Source organism: Jaculus jaculus, chromosome 11 (genome assembly GCF_020740685.1).
Source record: "Jaculus jaculus isolate mJacJac1 chromosome 11, mJacJac1.mat.Y.cur, whole genome shotgun sequence".
Lineage (NCBI taxonomy): Eukaryota > Metazoa > Chordata > Mammalia > Rodentia > Dipodidae > Jaculus > Jaculus jaculus.
In genome coordinates this window covers 22,883,236-22,902,615 of record NC_059112.1, presented here as the reverse complement: position 1 = coordinate 22,902,615, position 19,380 = coordinate 22,883,236, and the positions used below count along the sequence as shown (strand labels likewise).

Sequence of the window (19,380 nt, the reverse complement as noted above, 5' to 3'; positions counted from 1 at the left end):
ACTAATTTTTGAGAAATATTTAACTATCAATGTTTAGAAAAATATATAGCCCTATGAGACTAGCGACTTAACATTATCAGACAGTGCTGACCTGTACAATGAAACTTCATAAGAACCTACAAATGCCTTGAAATATTTAAAGTAATACAATCCAATTTAGATACTAATTTTCTGTAACAAATAATTGTAAGTCTGGTGATACTTTGAGAGAAACTTTTTTTAAAAGTATGCTTTGAGGGCTATAGAAATGGTCCAGTGGTTAAAGGCCCATGTTTTCAAACCTGCCTGCCTGAGTTCGATTCTCCAGCACCCATGTAAAGCCAGGCAGACACAAAAAAAGGCCCAAGGATCAGGTTTATACCTACACACATACAAATAATTAAGATAAAAAATACTTTGGGGGCTGGTGATAAGGCTCAGTGGTTAGGGTGCTTGCCTCCAGAGTCTTAACAACCCAGGTTCTATTTCCCAGTATCCACGTAAGCCAAGTGTACAAAGTGGCATTATACATCAGGAGTTTCTTTGCAGTGGCTAGAGACCCTGGCGTGCCCATACATACATCTATCTCTCCCTCCCTCGCACTCACGCGCTTGCGCTCTCTCTCTCTCTCTCCCCCTCTCTCCCCCTCCCTCCTTCCCTCCCTCCCTCCCTCCCTCCCTCTCTCTCTCTTTCTCTCTCCATATATATATCATCTCCTTGCAAATAAATAAAATATTTTTTAAATACTTTTAAAAAGAAAAGAAAGCTGGACATGGTAACACACGCCTTTAATCTCAACACTCGGGAGGCAGAGTTAGGAGGATCACTGTGAGGTCAAGGCTAGCCTGAGACTATGTAGTGAATTCCAAGTCAGCCTGAGCTACAGTGAGACCCTACCTGGAGAAAAAGAGAGAGGAGAAAAAAAAAAGTACACTTGTTTTGTAAAACATTGGCACATCTGTATACTGGGAATTCTACATGGCAAAACTGTATTTGCCCAGAGAGAATTAAGTAATTTCAGCTTTCACTTAAGAATTCTTGTTTGAAGTAGTATATGTCAGAAAGGTATTTCACCTTGGGAGTATATTTCCCAGGAATTATTTTTAGGAATAAATGATACTTTGTCATATAGTATGTCATATTTTTGAAGTCCCTTAGTAATAATGTTGTATTTGTATGTAAGATAATACACACTAAAAGTACATTTTGATCACAGGTGCTTGGAAAAATAGTTGAGATATTAAAAATCCCATAAAACTGAAGTTCTTGGTTCTAATAATACTCGACAGTAGCTGTGTGCTAAGCTGTTCAGAACCAGCAATAAATTACATGTGCTTAACTGTTCAGTATCAAGCCCCAAAATTGTAGGTAGCATACATCACACATTGACTATACCACAAGACCAAAAAACTCAATTAGTAACTATAGCACAAGGAAATCAAATGTTGTCCCATTCAGTAAGCATCTTAATGTATTTTTAAAAGATTAATTTTACCATCATCTGTGAAACATAATTGTAAAGTAGCCCTGGTAAATCAAAATAGACTGTATGGAATAGGGATTAGCAAATACCTGAATTAAATGATATTTGCTTTGTTGTATAGATTTTAAAAGATCTTGAATTCCTTATGATTTGTATATGTGTTTCTTTTTAGTTAAATTTGAGCTTGGTATTACACACTGTATTCAGATTATAAAATTACAGCATCCTGATACTTGTAGAATTTTTTGTTTTCTTTTTGATTGACTTACTAAGCAGATTTTGAAAGGTAAACAATATTATCTTTTTTTTCTCAGGTACGGATTCTCAAATATGCGCTACATTGCTTCACTGATTAGCGGTGTTGGTATTTTCATGATGGGTGCAGGACTCTCTTGGTACCATGGAGTCATGGGATTGCTTCATCCTCAGCCCATGGAATCCCTCCTCTGGGTGATCCTCTTTCCACTCCTCCTCACCTCCACTGTGAAGTAGCAGCTTTACCCACTGAGCTATCTCCCCAGCTGTGTAACCCTTTTTTTTTTTTTTAGTATTATTAGGGTCCATAAAACAGGACAAAATCAGCCTTATTTTAACATTGTTATACGATACAAATCACTAACTCTTGTAAGTGCTTGGATTCAGTAACTGAATGATTAGAGTGTTGAATTCCACTGGAAATTTTCAAATTTTTAAACCTCTTGTTTCAGGAAAGCCTAGGGTTACAAAAAGGTATACTGAACATTCTATAACTGTTTGGAATGAATTTCATTAAAAATTTTGGAAAAATTTGTGTCACTAGGTTAACCCCTTGTGTCCATGAGGCTTGTGTTGCCATCTTTATTTAATGGAGGGAGTGTCCTGGGACTGAAGGAAGTCCTGATACCAAAACCGTATGCTCGCGCCCTGCCTGTGGCTACTTCTACCCCGCATGGCTCAGGACTTTCTGTGAGCTGAGCATAGGTCCAAACAGAAGCCGCGAGTTCTTGAGCGTGGCTGTGGCTCTTGCTGCCCCCCCCCCCCCCCCGCTCATACCCAAAATTCAGATAAGTGTGTGCTCATTGCCCTCATCTGAGTTTCAAAACAACAACAACAAAAAAAATCCTTATTATCTAGCTTATATTTGGATTTTGTTTCTATTTCAGGTATTCCATACTGTATATGTGAGTAACTGTGTTCATTAGTGGAATACTCCATTTATACTTTATTTTAATATTTTCTAGGCATATTGTATTCTAGCAGGATCGTTGGTATCTGAAGGAGGTATGTATTTTCATAAAGTATGTCTTTATTTTCAGTTTAATGACATGCATTCAATGGTCCATTACTTATAGTTTGCTCAGTTCTGTTAATCCTGCAGGAATCTAAACTTTATTTTTTTGTAGCTAGAAATCTTTATATAATGCACTGTGCTTGTTGCTGTAGTGAGATGAGCACAGAGGAGAAGATGGTCTAGTCCACAAGTATCTTACAGTGCTCTAGACACTGGAAACAACATAAACACTTAAGTGTACTTAGTTTCTAAAAATAGTGTTTAGTAGTGTTAATCTGAAGAAAGCTATGTTTTGCAATAAAAATATTTCAAAATTTCTGAAGCCTACAATGATAGCAATATTAGGACAGAGCTGCTAATATCTATATGGAACTGCCTGGCTGCTTAGTAAGCTAAGGCTGGGTTGTAGCCATTAGGAGCGACGACTATGGTGGAAATACGGAATCCATTTTATTACAGAGATTATCAGAGTCCTGGTACTGACGGTTACTATACAACCTTTCTCGTTGCCAACAACGGCATTAAAGTGCTGCACTTCTTCACTCACTCCTCTTTTGAAATGCCATCTTGAAAGCTTGGAGATTCATGCAGAGGTGTTCTCTTGCTGATAGATACTTTTCTTTCAGCAACACTTCTTGTTGCCATAAATGAACTGCGGAGGAGTGCTCAGGCCAAAGGAACGTCATTTTATAAGTATGGTATGTGTTTCTGAGCTTGATAATTATTTTTCCTTTTTATTTGTTTAAAATATCTAGTGCTATTTCCTTATTACCTCAATGTGTTCCTTATGTGGCTCTTACAAAACAAGTCAGCTCTGTTCAAAAGAGAAAAATAGGGGCTGGAGAGATGGCTTAGTGGTTAAGGCACTTGCCTACAAAGCATAACAATGCATGTTCTAATCTCCAGGTCCCACATAGAGAGATGTAGTGACGCAAGCACACAATGTCGAACATGTGCCACAAGGGGGCGCACACATCTGGAATTCATTCTCGGGCTGAAAGGCCCTGGTGCACCCAATTCCCCTCCCCATAGCCTCTTTCTCTTATCTCTCAATCTAAAATAAAAATAAAATAAAATAAAAAATAAAATAAAATAAAATTTTGCCAGGCATGGTGGCACACACCTTTAATCCTAGCACTTGGGAGACAGAGGTAGGAAAATTGCATTAGTTCGAGGCTACTCTGAGAATATGTACTGAATTCCAGGTCAGCCTGGGCTAGAGTGAGACCTTACCTTGAAAGAGAGAAACAAGGAGAAGTAGTGTGATTAGAGCATAGGGATATTTTATATTTGAATTTGATTTATGTGACTACTTCATTTCTACATATGCTTATATTACTGGAAAGTAATTCAAGTTTGTATATGTTATTGTTAACATTTAATACATTTTTAATGTTAATATATAGTTTGATTTTGAATGGATACTTCCTGAAATGTTCTTTTCTTATCTATTCCTCCAATATAAGTCATGGAAAGTCGTGATCCTAGTACAAACGTTATACTGTTGGAAGACACTGCAGCTGTTTTGGGAGTGACAATAGCAGCCACTTGCATGGGCCTTACTTCTGTGACAGGTAAATAACTATCAAATTACAGGTGACTTACTTGTATTCCTCCGCTTCACACTAATATATGAGGACTTACTTTCCTTTTGTGTGCGTGTGTACCACGGCACTTATGTGAAGGTAGGTCAGAGGACAGCCTCGTATGTCGGTTTTTGCCTTCTACCTTGTTGAGACAGGGTGTCTTACTCAGTGCTGCGTGCACTAGGCCAGCTGGCCTGTGAGCTTTGCAGGACTCTCCTGTCTCTGCCTCCCATCTTACCGTAGAAGTGCTAGGGTTCAACACTTACTACATGTCAAGCTTTATGTGGTCCTGGGGACCTAAAGTCAGCTCCTCATGCTTACACAGCAGGTGCTTTGCCCATAGCCACCTCCACATTGCTTGTGTGTGTGTGTGGTGTACATGTATGTGTATATTCATGTTTGTATATGTATAGACCAGAGGGTGACATTGTTTGTCGTCTTAGTTATTTTCCACATTATTCTTTAAAAAAAAAATATTTATCCGTTTGAGAGGGGAGAGAGAGTAGGCATGCCAGGGCCTCTAGCCACTGCAAATAAGCTCAAGACACATGAGCCACATTGTGCAACTCACTTTACCTGGGTACTGGGGAATTGAACTTAGGTCCTTAGGCTTTGTAGGCAAGTGCCTTAACTGCTGAGCAATTTCTTCACCCCTCACGTTACTCTTTGAGATAGAGGATCTCTGAAACATGGAACTAACCAATTCAGCTAGACCACCTAGCCATCCAGTGAGTCCCAGGGACCTCTTGTCTTCCCAAGACGGAGATTACAAGTGCACATGCCATGTCTGGCATTTCATTCGGGTACTGAGGATCTGAGCACAGGCCCTTGGGCTTGTACAGTGCACGCTTTTCCCCTGAGCCATCTCCCACCCCTTGATGTTTTTTATACCATTAAGTAACTTTAAACCAGTGGATTATAAAATAGTAATTCCTGCCAGCCATGGTGGTGCACGTCCTTAATCCCAGCACACAGGAGGCAGAGGTAGGAGGATCACAGTGAATTCGAGGCCACTTCACTACATAGTGAATTCTAGATCAGCCTGAGCTAGAGTGAGACCCTTTCTCAAAAAAACAAAAAATAAAATAGTAGTTCCATACTAATTACTTGTATAATTGGGGCTAGTTCATTTACAGGAAAATGGATCAAACTGACTATCTCTGTGTTTAGCAAAATAAGCCAGACTCAGGAAGACCTGAATTTTGATTTTCTTGTATGCAGAATCTAGGTCTGTCTGTGCCGAAAGAAACGACCATGAGTGAAGAGGGAGAAATAGTAAAGGAGATGGGAAATAAGGAAAAGTGAGTGGGATGAGATTCATGTAACATGAAAGCAGATTGAAGATCAGTAGTAGAACCAGAGGAGATGGGAGGGTGGTTGTAAGGGAAGGGGATTCATGAGGGAAAAGTATAATACATGTACATAAGAAAATGCCATAATAGAACCCATCTCTTTGTATGCTAACTTAAAAAAATAAGAAGAAATGCACAGTACTCACCTTCCTCTGAATTAGAAGTACCTTGAGCTCAAGAATAAGTAAAGGCATTAGATTTCTGTAGTACTAGAAGCCTGTATGGCTGTGCCTTAAATTTTACAATCACTCTGAACTTAAAGTTCTTTACCTATAAGAGTGTGGATAATAATTACTTTAGTAACCCTCCTTTAGACGCTGTGAGGGAGAACTTTCCTAAGTTCCTTTGTCTCTTCCTGGTATAACAGTGCCTTGGTGACTTCTGTTGCCTTCCTGTAACCTTAACTCTTTAAGTTTGGTAACTAGTTCAGTCCTTAGATAGCCAATAGAGTACAGGTAAGTGAGAAAACAAAATTATTTTTTCCTAAAACAAGAACCACTTGGTGTGAATGCCGCCTTCTCTGGGAACAGAGCTGCTTCCATGCTTTCCCCTGGTCCTTGCAGGCATACGGCAGTTCCGGATGGTGAGCTCTCACAGGTCTGCAGTGGGTCTTTAGGTAGTCCAACATACAGTCTTCTCATTTTGAATGCAAATTTTAAGACTAAAACATCATTCTGTCCCGCTCACTGTGATCTGAAAGTAATGATTGTTCCTGTGGTTGATTTAACAGCTTTGGACCTACTTTTGGACATACATTATTATTCATAATTATTCAAACTTATAAACTTGTATTTTTAAAGAACAGTTTTGATATTGCATTCTATGACTGCAGTTTATGGTGGATTATGTATGCTTAGTAGTAGACCAGTTAGTAGAGATAAGTAAGTTCACTTTTTGTTTATTTGTTTTATTTTGTTTTGTTTTTCGAGGTAGGGTCTCACTCTGGCCCAGGCTGACCTGGAATTCACTCTGGAGTCTCAGGGTGGCCTCGAACTCACGGCGATCCTCCTCCCTCTGCCTCCCGAGGGCTGGGATTAGAGGCATGCGCCACCACGCCCAGCCAAGTTCACTTTTTAGTGCTACCTGTAGACTACACTAGTAAAGCTAGTATGTGGATTGAGATCTTTAGTAAAATAATTATATGTTTTATCATGCTTTAAAATAGCTAAATAAGTTGAATGTGATGGCCCATACCTATAATCCTAGCACTTGGGAGGCTGAGGCAGGATTGCTGTGAGTTCAAGACCAGCCTGGGCTACGGCCTTGTCTCCAAAGAAACACACACACACAAAAAAGTTGATTACAAAGATGGTATTGTTATATCTAATTATATATATGATCTTGTTTGTATTCATGTTGTTTCTAATCTGAAAATGTTCTGAACTCTTGCCTATGTAACGACAAGATATAAGAAAGAGACTGTAGAGCCAGACGTGGTGGCGCACGCCTCTAATCCCAGCCCTCGGGAGGCAGAGGGAGGAGCATCACCATGAGTTCGAGGCCACCCTGAGACTCCAGAGTGAATTCCAGGTCAGCCTGGGCCAGAGACCCTACCTCAAAAAAAAAAAAAAAAAAAAAGAGAGAGACTATAAATAATTCACATAACACTTTTAAGTAAATATGAAGTCAATTGAGCCCATTTCCTTTTGTAGTATAGTAAAACTATTAGCAGTCACTAAAGGAATAGTGAATCTCAAGTTTTTTGATTGATCAGTCCTGGTTGTTTGCTCTCTTCCTCAGTAGAGTAAGAGGAAATGTTGATTCCCTGCTTTCTTGCTTGCTTCCCTTAGGCAATCCAATGTATGACAGCTTGGGCTCTTTGGGCGTGGGCACCTTACTAGGTGTGGTGTCGGCCTTTCTCATCTACACTAACACAGAAGCGTTGTTAGGGCGATCCATCCAGCCGGAGCAAGTGCAGCGACTGACTGAACTCCTGGAGAACGACCCGTCAGTAAGGTCAGCCTCGCCTGTGGGTGCCCTGTGGGCGGCTTACAAAACATAGCAAAAAACAATCGTGTTTGTAAGTACTGTTGAAGTTTTGGATTCCTAGCCTTTGGAACATTTTAATCTTTACTTTGCTGAATTTTTATCTTCAATGGAAGCAAGTACATTTAGAAACTCCCTAATGAGTTCCCTTTTCAATCCTGTATATCTTTTAGAATAAGGCATAGTCAGGTGAGAATGAAAACAGAAGTTGAAAATACTTGTCCTCTTAATTCCTACAGATGAGAGGCATATTTAGTTCCTAGCTCTGTGAGGCAGAGAAGTCCATGGTCTGAAAGAGTCTCCTACCTCTTTCCCTCAGGATGGAAAGTGGGAGGGCATGCTTGAATATTCTTGAAATTAGTATTAAATTTAGTGACCTAATATGAAACAAGCTATATTAATGCCCCATCTCCATAATATCGGTTTCTCAAAATGAGTTGGGAAGTTTTAACATCCTTTCCTGTTTTTGGAAGAGTTTGTGAAGAATTTAGATTAACTTCCTTTGTAAGCAGACCTGTTGTTTTTGCATGCCTGGTTTTACATGCGTACTGGGGAATGAAACTCAGACCAACAGGCTTTGCAAGCAAGCTCTTTTTACCAATTAAGCCCTGCTTTCCCTAGTCCCTAATTTCCTTTTCAAATGTCTGGTAGAATTTAGTCATGAAGCCATCTGTATGAATACTTTTTAAATTTTTTCTAAACTTTCTATTTATTAGAGAGAGAGAAAACAAGCAGCCAGGCCTCTTGCCCCTGCAGACAAACTCAACATATGCACCACCTTGTGTGTCTGGCTTTACTTGGGTGCTGGGGAATCGAACCTGTGTTATGAAGCCTCGCAAGCAAGCACCTTTAGCCCCTGAGCCATCTGTCCAGTCATTCTTAATACTTTATTTATTTATTTATGAGAGAGAGAAAATAAATGTGCTAGGGCCTCTTGTTGCTGGCAAACAAACTCCAGACACATGCATCTGGCTTATGAGGGTGCCTGGGAATTGAACCCCAGGCAGACTGGCTTTGCAAGCAAGTGGCTTTCAGTGTTAATCTATCTCCCCAGCTGTGTGAATAGTTTTTTGATTACTAATTCCATGATTTATTATAGGCTGTTTCAAATTATTACTACTTTTTATGGTGGTGGTACTGTAGCTCAAACCGTGGACGTCACACATGCTAAGCAAGTAACCTCGATGATTTATTATTGAGCCAGTTTCAGTAGTTTGTATCTTTCTTGAAACTTCCATTATTGCTTCATTATCTAATATTTTGGTATACAGTTCATAGTATGAAATTCCTTTAAAATCTGTTTCTTAGCCAGGCGTGGTGGCGTACTCCTTTAATCCCAGCACTCGGGAGGCAGAGGTAGGAGGATCGCCATGAGTTCAAGGCCACCCTGAGATGACAGTTAATTCCAGGTCAGCCTGGGCTAGAGTGAGACCCTACCTTGAAAAACCAAAAAAAATAAAATCTGTTTCTTTAGAGTTGGTAGTAATGTGTATAAATTACTATAAAATGTTAAGTTTAGACCTTTATATGGCATTATACATAAAATACAAAATAGATGGTCAGAGGACCTAGATTCAATTTGCTAGGTCCCACATAAGCCAGATGCTCATAGTAGCTCATGCATCTGGAGTTTGTTTGCAGTGCCTAGATGCCCTGGCATGCCCTTTCTCCCTCCCCCTCTCTCTCTCTGACAGTAATAAATAAGTAAAAATAATATTTTTACAAAATAGATGGTCAGCATTTGAAAATGATCTGTGATACTAAGTGGTGACTATTCTGAAGCATCTTTGCCTGTATTCATCACTAGGGGCAAAAAAGAATTCTGTGCCATCAGAGTCTGTGTGTGTGTGTGTGTGTGTGTGTGTGTGTGTGTGTGTGTGTGTGTACACGTGCATATAGATTAGTATGCATTATCATTCTTTGCAGGGCAATTCATGATGTTAAAGCCACAGATCTTGGGCTAGGCAAAGTAAGATTTAAGGCAGAAGTTGATTTCGATGGACGAGTTGTTACACGATCATATTTGGAAAAACAAGATTTTGACCAAATGCTACAGGTATGTTTATGTATTCATTGTCTTTAGTAGCCAATGGTTAGAAAAATTATGTTTAGTGTAAACAAAACTTCTTCCTTATGATTCTGAAGTCACTTCAGCTCTCAAATTCCTAGGTTCCAAAATCTGACAAAGAACCTTTTTATTTTCAATAGGTTAGAGGAGCTGTAGCGCACCCTTCTCATTAAGTTGGTGTGTTTATGTCACTTCACCTCACCAGCCCCCTTCACCAGCTGGGTGTGTTCTGACACACATCATCACCAAACAGTGTGTGTTCTAACACTGCGTCACATTAAGACACAGATGAGATTGACTCTTCTAACATTTTTAGAGCCAAATATATGGTGCCAGATAGGAATTTTATTTTTCACTCCAGAACTTGTGCTTTTATTAAGAATACAACATACCTTCCTTTAAAAGTTTTACTTTGTGTGGTTTTAATGACATGAGGTCAAACTCACTCAAAAATAGTAAGTGAAAAATCCCAGAAATAGACATAAGCTTTAAATTGCCTTTTTAAGCAGTGTTATGAAATCTTGTACTATCTCCTAGGACATGAATGTCATCCTGTCCAGATTATCAAGCTGTGTTCTACCCACACTGGTGGTTGAGGGTTTGGTCCAGAGTATTGTTACAGTTTGGCTTTATTCATAATATTTTACTGTGCTTAATTTATTAATTAATTAAACTTGACCATAGGTAAAGTTGTAAAACCATGGGATTAGATAGAATTCTCTGCTGGCTATGAGGCTTTCGGGTTCTTGAAGCTTATCCCGTATCCTCACAGATAAGGGGAGGCTGCTATAATTTAAAGGATAATTTACAGAGGATCACATAATAAACAGCACAGGTATTATCACTTGATTCAGCCAAATCTTAGTATTTTGCTCCATGGGTTGAATATCTTACATGAAATGCTAAGGACCAGAAATGTTTCGGGTTTGTTTTTTTTTTTTTCCTTTTTAGAAAATTTTCATAGGCTTTATGGATTGAGCATCTTCTTTGTTTTCTCCTGCTTTTTGAGAGGAGCCCAAGCTGACCTGTACCCAACCTGGCTTTGAGCTAATAGCAGTCCTCCCACCCCAGCCTGCTGGGCTTACAGGAGTGAGCCACCATGCCTAGCTGTTTGAGCATCTTACTCCAGAACCCTGAAATGCCTTCCTGAGTGTCAAGTCAGTGCTCAAAAAGTTCTGGATTAAGGGCTGGAGAGATGGTTTAGCAGTTAAAGGGTTCACCTGTGAAGCCAAAGGACCCAGATTCAGTTCCCCAGAACCCATGTAAGCCAGATGCACAAGGTGGTACATGCATCTGGAGTTTGTTTGCAGTGACTGGAGGCCCTGGCACACCCATATTCTTTCTCTCTCTCTCTTTCTCAAATAATTTTTTTTTAAGCTGTGGATTAAGGGCTGGAGGGGTGGCTTAGCGGTTAAGGTGTTTGCCTGAGAAGCCAAAGGACCCAGGTTCGATTTCCCCAGGACCCACATTAGCCAGATGCACAAGGGGGCATACGCATCTGGAGTGTGTTTGCAGTGGCAGGAGGCCCTGGAGTGCCCATTCTCTCCCTCCCTCCCTCCCTCCTTTCTCTGTCAAATAAATAAATAAAAATAAATATTTCTTAAGTTGTGGATTAAAACATGGATTCTCAGATTAAGAGTGTCCAACATACATACACTGTGTTTGCTTCAATTCTTAAAAGAAATATATCATTACAAAATAGTTCAAGCCTCATTCTTTACAAATCCCAATTCCCTTCTTAGCCCCAGAGCTTTCTGTTGTGCTGAATGTACTTGTCATTTCCACTCAGATTTTGTACTTTTTAGAATTTAGCGTAGTACATCAGATTTTTAAAGGTTTTTATATATTATTTTTATTTATTTATTTGACAGAAAGAGGGAGAGAGAGAATGGGCACGCCAGATCCTCCAGCCACTGCAAACAAACTCCAAACACATGTGCCCCTTGTGCATCTGACTAATGTGGGTCCTGGAGAATCGAACCTGGGTCCTTTGGCTTTGCAGACAAATGCCTTAACTGCTAAGCCAACCCTCCAGCCCAATATATGATTTTTAATGTTTAAAAATTCATGGTGTAGCTCTGGGCATGGTGGCGCACACCTTTAATCCCAGCACTCGGGAGGCAGAGGTAGGAGGATCACCATGAGTTCAAGGTAAGCCTGAGACTACATAGTGAATTCCAGGTCAGCCTGGGTTAGAGTGAGACCCTACCTCGCCCAAAAAAAATCATGGTGTAAATAGATAAATAGTTTTATAATATGCATCTCTGTATAGTTCACAAGACAGCATATTTTCAAGATTCCTTTTTAATTTATAGTATGGATAATTTACTGTTGCTGTTATATAATATTCCATCCTCTGAATACGTTACAATTTATATATCCTGTCCCTCATTGAATGAGCTATGTTCAGATCTTAGAAACTATGCTACAAGCCAGACATGATAGTGTCTACCTGAAGTCCCAGTGCTTAGGAGGCTAGAGCAAGAGGATCATGAGTTAGAGCCAGCCTCAGCTATATAGTGAGACTGCTCCAGAGAGGGAGGAAGGGAAGGAAGAAGAATGACGGCATTCTCATGCATGCTTCCTGGATCACATGTGCAAAAGCATCTTTAGGGGGTTAGGTTTAAGGTCATTGAGAATGTGTACATCTCATCCTCAACTTCCGTAAATGTTGTCAGGTTGTTCTCCCGTGTACATCGGTTTTACCTTCCACCAGCAGCGCGGCAAGTGTCTGTTGCCGCACGTACTTCACAGGGGACACCGACAGAGTCTTGAAGTGTTTTCAACTGTGATAGTTATGAAATAGTGTCTTGTTTTGATTTCTGTTTCTTGGAGTAGTAAGTTTAGTAAACATTGAAATTCATCAACCATTGGTACTTGTTCTACATTGTACCTTTTTGTTTGTTTTTAGTTCATGTTTTCTCACTGATTTGTAATCTTTTTTTTTTTTTTTTTTTTTTGCTTTGGTTTTTCGAGGTAGGGTCTCACTCTGGTCCAGGCTGACCTGGAGTTAACTCTGTAGTCTCAGGGTGGCCTCAAACTCATGGCAATCCTCCTACCTCTGCCTCCTGAGTGCTGGGATTAAAGGCGTGCACCACCACGCCCGGCTTGATTTGTAATCATTTTAATTTTAGTATGTCGGACACCAGTCCATCTTCAGTTGCACATATGCAAATTCTTTTGTGTAGAAGATTTAAAGATAGTTTTTGTTTTTGTTGTTGTTGTTTTTGGTTTTTACAGGTAGGGTCTCACTCTAGTCCAGATTGACCTGGAATTCACTATGTAGCCTCAGGGTGGCCTCAAACTCACGGCAATCCTCCTACCTCTGCCTCCCAAATGCTGGGATTAAAGGCATGCACCACCACGCCTGGCTAAAGATAGTTTTTAATTCTTTTAATTAATTATTTATTTATTTACTTGTTTACAAGCTGAGAGAGAGAATGAGAATGGGCATGCCAGGGCCAAGTACCACTGTAAACCAACTCCAAACACCTGTGCCTCTCCATGCTTCTGTCTTTATGTGGGTACTGGGGAATCAAACCTGGGTCCTTTGGCTTTGCAGGCAAGTGCCTTAACTGCTAAGCCATCTCTCCAGCCCATATAGTTTTTTGTTTTGGTTTGGTTTGGTTTTTGTCTTTCAAGATAGGGTCTTACTCTGGCCCAGGCTGACCTGGAATTCATTATGTATTCTCAGGGTGGCCTTGAACTCACAGCAATCCTCCTATCTCCGTCTCTCGAGTGCTGTGATTAAAGACATGCACCACCATACCCAGTGATAATTTTTAATTTTAATGTTAAATTTTCTACTGCTTCCTTCATTATGCTTTTTTAAAATTTATTTTCTTTATTTGTGACAGAGATAGAGGCAGAGAGAAAGAGATAATGGGCACGCCAGGGCCTTCATCCACTGTAAACAAACCCCAGACACATGTGCCACCTTGTGCATCTGGCTTACGTGGGTCCTAGGGAATCGAATCTTGGTCCTTTGGCTTCACAGGCAAGTGCCTTAACCTGTTAAGCCATCCCTCCAGCCCAGGCTTCGTTGTACTTTTATCTTGTGTGAAAAATCCTCCTTTATCTCATCACAAAGATACTTCCTTTTTTTCCTCTAAAAATGTTTTGTGGCATTTTTACTCTTGGGTGTTTAACCTACTTGGAATATAGACTGTGGTAGAGACTTAATATTTTTCCATAGTGAAACCCCTATCTTAGCAGTACTTCATGAGTGTTCTTTCCACTAATGTCATAGTGCCCACTGTGTAGCATTGTGCTCCATTTTTGTGGCCTGAATTTTTTGGAAACAGATGATCCAATGCTTATGGCCTAGTTTTATTTTTCATTAAGCATAACTTATAAATTTTATAAAGGAATTATGAGTATGCTATTGTGATTTATAAAAAAAAATTTTGTTTGCCTTATAGGAAATTCAAGAAGTGAAAACTCCTGAAGAACTAGAAACGTTTATGCTTAAACATGGAGAAAATATTATCGATACTTTGGGAGCAGAAGTAGATAGACTTGAGAAGGAACTGAAAGTAAGATGTATTCATAAACATAATGGGCTAATAATGGCAACTAATTCTTGAGTACATAGCTCTGAGTCAAGGCACCATGCTAAGCGTGTCACACGTGAACTGTATCGTCGGTTACCCATGAGCTGCGGTGTTTAAGGAAGCTGAAGATTGGGATGGAGAAGCTGGGCAGTTCAGCCAGTGAAGGAGAGAACTGATTTGGCTCTGTTGTTCAATTCCAAATTCGCTACTTTCTATTTTTTTAATTTTATTTTTTATTTTACAGAGAGAGAGAATGGGTGCGTGCCAGGGCCTCCAGCCGCTGCAAATAAACTCCAGATGCATGCACCCTCTTGTGCATCTGGCTTTCATGGGCCCTGAGGAATCAAACCTGGATCCTTAGGCTTTGCAGGCAAACATCTTAACCTTTAAGCTATCTCTCCAGCCCCACATTCTCTATTTTCAACTAGTATCTGTCTGCTAAGCTCCTAAAATAGTAAAATGTATTGTCTTTAGATCAGAAGCATTTTGAAAGTTTCTAGAGCAAAATAAAAGGGAAATTCAAGATATAAGTCAAAAGAACAACTAGGGCTGGAGAGATGGCTTAGTGGTTAAGGCATTTGCCTGCAAAGCCAAAAGACTCAGGTTCGGTTCTCCAGGACCCACGTTAGCCAGATGCACAAGGTGGGACATACATCTGGAGTTTGTTTGCAGTGGCTGAAGGCCCTGACCTGTCCATTCTCATTCTCTCTCCCTCCCTCTTTCTGTGTCAAGTGTGTGTGTGTGTGTGCACGTATGTGTTTAATTAGGACAACTAAAATACACTGAGCATGTACTTACATCTTGCTTCTAGTGTGCCTGACATTATCTGATGTGTCTGTTTCTAGTCAGACGTCTGTTGTAACCTATCAGTTATGTTACTGAAACGATACCTAAGCAGGCTGCCTTTAAAAATGTCTGTTCTCACACTGCCACTGATGAGCTTGTGAGTTCATTTTGAAGGTATGAGGCTGGTCTTTAACATGTGCAGTCCATGAACCATTTTCTTCAGGTGGTGTCAGCTGTTCTTGAGTTTTCAAAACTTGAAGATGATGAGGAGCTGGGGATGTAGCTCAGTTAGTAGAGAGCGTCTGTAATACGCATGAAGCCCGGGGTTCAGTCCCCATGCTACATAAAACCCAGCATAGTAGTGAATACCTCTGATTTCAGCACTCAGATGGAGACAACACAATCATTGGTTTAAGGTCATCCTAGACTGTAGTAAGTTTGAGACAAACCTAGGCTACATAAGACCCTGTCTCAAAAAAAAGGAGGGGGTGGGAAATAAGCATAAAATTCTCTGTGCTTCTACTGTGGTTTCTTTTAGAATCTGGATATCTGATGACATTTATAGAAGTATTTCAAATAAGATGATTTTGTTTGTTAATAGTGATAACAAGATCCACAAGCTGTACTCTTTTAAATTCTTAAAGTTTGTACATAAGCATTTTCAAATTCTTCGACATTAGAGCTCTCTTCATTCTTAAAAATTATTTTAAAATACCAGGGCCACCAGGCATGGTAGTACATGCCTTTAATCCCAGTACTCAGGAGGCAGAGGTAGGAGGATCGCAGTTAAGTTCAAGCCACCCTGAGACTATAAAGTGAATTCCAGGTCAGCCTGGGCGAGACCTTACCTCAAAATAAATAAATAAAGTGAATAAAATAAAAATACCAGGGCCATTATTCTAGTTATAGGTATTTATATTTATCAAATTGTATATAATTTAATCCTCATATTTTTATTCTTAAAATTTTATTAATTTTATTGTTAAAATCAGTATAAATTGTTTAATGAAAAACAGCTTGTAGAAGATTAGGAAGAAACGTAGGAGAAGAGAAGGAAATAATTTGTGAGAGGTCACTTACACACACGTGATCTCAGACGTTTTCTGACTGGGTGACTTGCAGGCGAGCTCTGATGGAAGAGGTGTGCAGCTGAAAGGTGAGCTCGCCTCGCTCACTGTCAGTGTTGCAAGTGGGACTTTCCAGTGGTTGTTAACCAGCTAGGGAACTTAAGGAAGCACACCTGAGGATTGTTTATAAAGGCAGTCAGCAAAGGACGCCATGGACTATCCCATCTGGGGAAAGAGCAGAGAGGAGTCAAGATTGCCAATACTGTGTGCAGAGGTGGCAGAGTGTAGCCTCAGTGATGAGGTAGTTGACATGTCAGCTTTACAAGAAACGCAACTGCAGAAGATGAGTGAAATGTACCTATTAGGGCCAGCACTTAGGAGGCAGAGGTAGGAGTTAAAGAGCTAAAGGCTACCCTGAGACTAATAGAGAATTCCAGGTCAGGTCATCCTGAGCTACAATGAGACCCTACCTCGAAAGGAAAAAAAAAAAAGTTTAACTTTGAATTCCAACAATAGTTATTTTCTAAAATAGGGAGAAAAAATAAAAGTACACTGGTGGTATTATTCACGTTTTTGCAAAAATCTCTTAGAAGATTGGAAAATCTTAAGACAACTAGATCCTTTATCACCTGCATCTGTATTAAAGTTGTAGTACTTTGAATGAGAAAGGAGGTGAAGGAAAGTGGGGGGGACATTCCCGTCGCCTTCTCAGATGATCACTAACTACCGTAGGGCCGGCCCACTTCTGAGCTCCCTGCCCTTGCCCGCCCGTGCTCTCCTCTGTCTCTATCTGCGACATCCTCAGTGACATTGTCTCAACTACATGAGGAAAAACAATGGCTCTTTCGCTTTGTTTCCCAAATTTCTGTTTAATGCAGTGCAGTGGTCAGGAGCTTGCCTGAAATCCATCTGGCTCCATTACTTACTACCTGTGTGACTTTACACAGCTTAGTCAATTCACCAAACCTAAATTTTCCCACATGTGAAATGGAAATAATAATAATGTTATGAGGATTTAAAATCAGCAGAGTGTTTGGCATAGGAACAAGGACTCAGTAAATGTTAACTGTTATTAGCTAGACTACGTAGTAAGTCATAGGTCAGTATTGCTTCACTTGTCTTCCCAGCTACGCTGACTCTTGCAGGGTCAGCTGCACTTTTAAGCATACTGCCTGCCCTAAAACTATATGGACTGCTACTAAAATATAGCAAATAAAGTACTAAAAGTTATATCTGATTAGTCTTGTTTCACAGTGATTTTGTTTTCGATACGAAAAAGAAGATATTCTATTTTCTAGTGTTTCAGTAGTTTACATTACTAGATCCTGAAAGTGTTGTCATAGTAACAATTCAGCAAGGTGGACCGCTGTCCACTCGCCGGCCATGGTGATTCATGTCTTTAATCCCAGCACTCGGGAGGCAGAGATTGGGGGATCACTGTGAGTTTGAGGCCACCCTGAGACTACATAGTGAATTCCAGGTCCGCCTGGGTTAAAGCAAGACCATACCTTGAAAAAAATATACATATAGGGTGTCCACTCACCTATTGACCTTTTTTCTTGTACATAAGTTTCTGTTGCTGATAGACACCAGTGAAATGGTTTCCACAAATGTTTTCATGGTTCTGTTGATGAAAAGGAAAAAAAGAAAAAGAAAGAAAGAAAGAAAAGGAAAAAAAAAGAAAGGGAAGATTTTGTTTTCTATGAATAATGTATTTTTTTTTTCTTTCCAGAAACGGAATCCTGAAGTTCGACACGTAGATTTGGAGATACTATGAATTTAATGTAATGAATCTCTTCAATGGAGCCTTGGAGACAAGTTTGTTGAGCCACTATTTCAAAGCTGTTTCCTACTTCTCACACTGAAGAGGATCAGTGCCATTCAGCAGCCATTGTTTCCAGATGGATGAAATACTTCATGTGAACTCAAGCTCCTTCCCTCTAATCATGTTTTCATGCTTCACAGGGAACATTTCCACTGCTTAGATCATTCACAGTTTCTCATGTTAGCCGGTGTGCTTTGTACCTTGGAATCATGTTTCCTTTGTTCACATTGGTTCAGATGAGTATCATCCATAGAATCATCACTTTTATTTCTACTGAAGATGTCATTCCATCAAAGTCTACCATCTTGAAGATTCTGGCTAAATCTTGGTATGTGGTATTGAAACAGTCCTGTGTCTCAAGTCCGTCTTTCTCTGTCCAGTGTGGAGATCCGATCTCCTATCCTTGCTGATTCTGACCTGAGCACTGAGAGTTGGTCTAGTTCCACATCATTGTCCACAATGTCCGTCCATTCCAGAAATGGCTTCCTTCCCATACTGAGTGAAGACACGTCAGTACTGTCCCACAGATATAGTCGCCGTGTTTTGTACAGTTCTTTATCTTTCACTTTCCCTTGTTTGGTTTAATTTTTCTAATGTTAAGAAACAAAATAACCCTAGATATATCTATGATGACTTTTTTTGGTAAACTAGGTTCAGTGCCATAGTGTTTATTTTCTGGGATATATAGTACATTTGTAAATGTTTTAACATTCTGTAAAATGGACTAGTAATATTTATAATTTCACAGGCAAGACAGAATTTTGTTTTTAATTTATTTAAAAGAAGGCACAACTTATGTAAATCAGAACTGTGGATGTTTTTCGCTTAAGAAAAAGAAGTAAATCTCCTACCCCAAAACTTGTGTTGTGGTTTCATATAGTATAGGTCGTGTGTCTGATTTCTTGCTGTAATAAATGGATGTGTAGCATAGCTGTCACATGTAAACAAACAGCTCTCTGATGACCACGAATCATGAGGAGATAAAAACATTCAATTCTGTAATTAAAATTTTAGTTAAAAGCTCTTGCTGTCTCCATCAAAATGGCATGACTTCACGGTATCCAAGGAGCAGACAGCATTGCTGATGGCGTTGCGGTGGCTGCAGTGTGCTGGGTGGTCGTGCAGGTCAGTCTTGGTGGTGTAGCGCTTGTTGGAAGTAGGGTCTCGCTGCAGCCCATGTTGGCCTGGGATTCACTATGGAGTGTCAGGGTAGCAAGGGTCTTAACCCCTGAGCTAAGCTCTTTAGCCCACTAGCAACATTTTCACATGGAGGTCAGAGGAGGACAGAAGGAAGGAGACAACAGAACAGAGACTATGAAAGAGGAGGGGCCTGGGGAGAGGGGCAAAAGAGGAGAATGGGATGGGAGCCTGATCACATTCTTCTGTGATCATAATGTTAAAATCCTCAAGAAATTGAAAACAATG

General features: G+C 40.0%; 1 protein-coding gene across 2 annotated transcripts in view; it reads left to right on the top strand.

Annotated features, from left to right (window-relative positions):
- The window catches only part of Slc30a9 (solute carrier family 30 member 9), a 57,404-nt gene extending 38,425 nt beyond the window's left edge, over positions 1 to 18,979 (top strand). For both annotated transcript variants that reach the window (XM_004658671.3, XM_045130172.1), the window contains exons 11-18: positions 1,777 to 1,912; positions 2,683 to 2,722; positions 3,359 to 3,430; positions 4,199 to 4,306; positions 7,461 to 7,626; positions 9,583 to 9,712; positions 14,146 to 14,259; positions 17,863 to 18,979. In XM_004658671.3, the coding sequence (XP_004658728.1) occupies positions 1,777 to 1,912; positions 2,683 to 2,722; positions 3,359 to 3,430; positions 4,199 to 4,306; positions 7,461 to 7,626; positions 9,583 to 9,712; positions 14,146 to 14,259; positions 17,863 to 17,907 (811 nt within the window). In that variant the 3' untranslated portion in view covers positions 17,908 to 18,979. The remainder of the gene's footprint in view (positions 1 to 1,776; positions 1,913 to 2,682; positions 2,723 to 3,358; positions 3,431 to 4,198; positions 4,307 to 7,460; positions 7,627 to 9,582; positions 9,713 to 14,145; positions 14,260 to 17,862) is intronic.
- Positions 18,980 to 19,380: the final 401 nt, after the last annotated feature.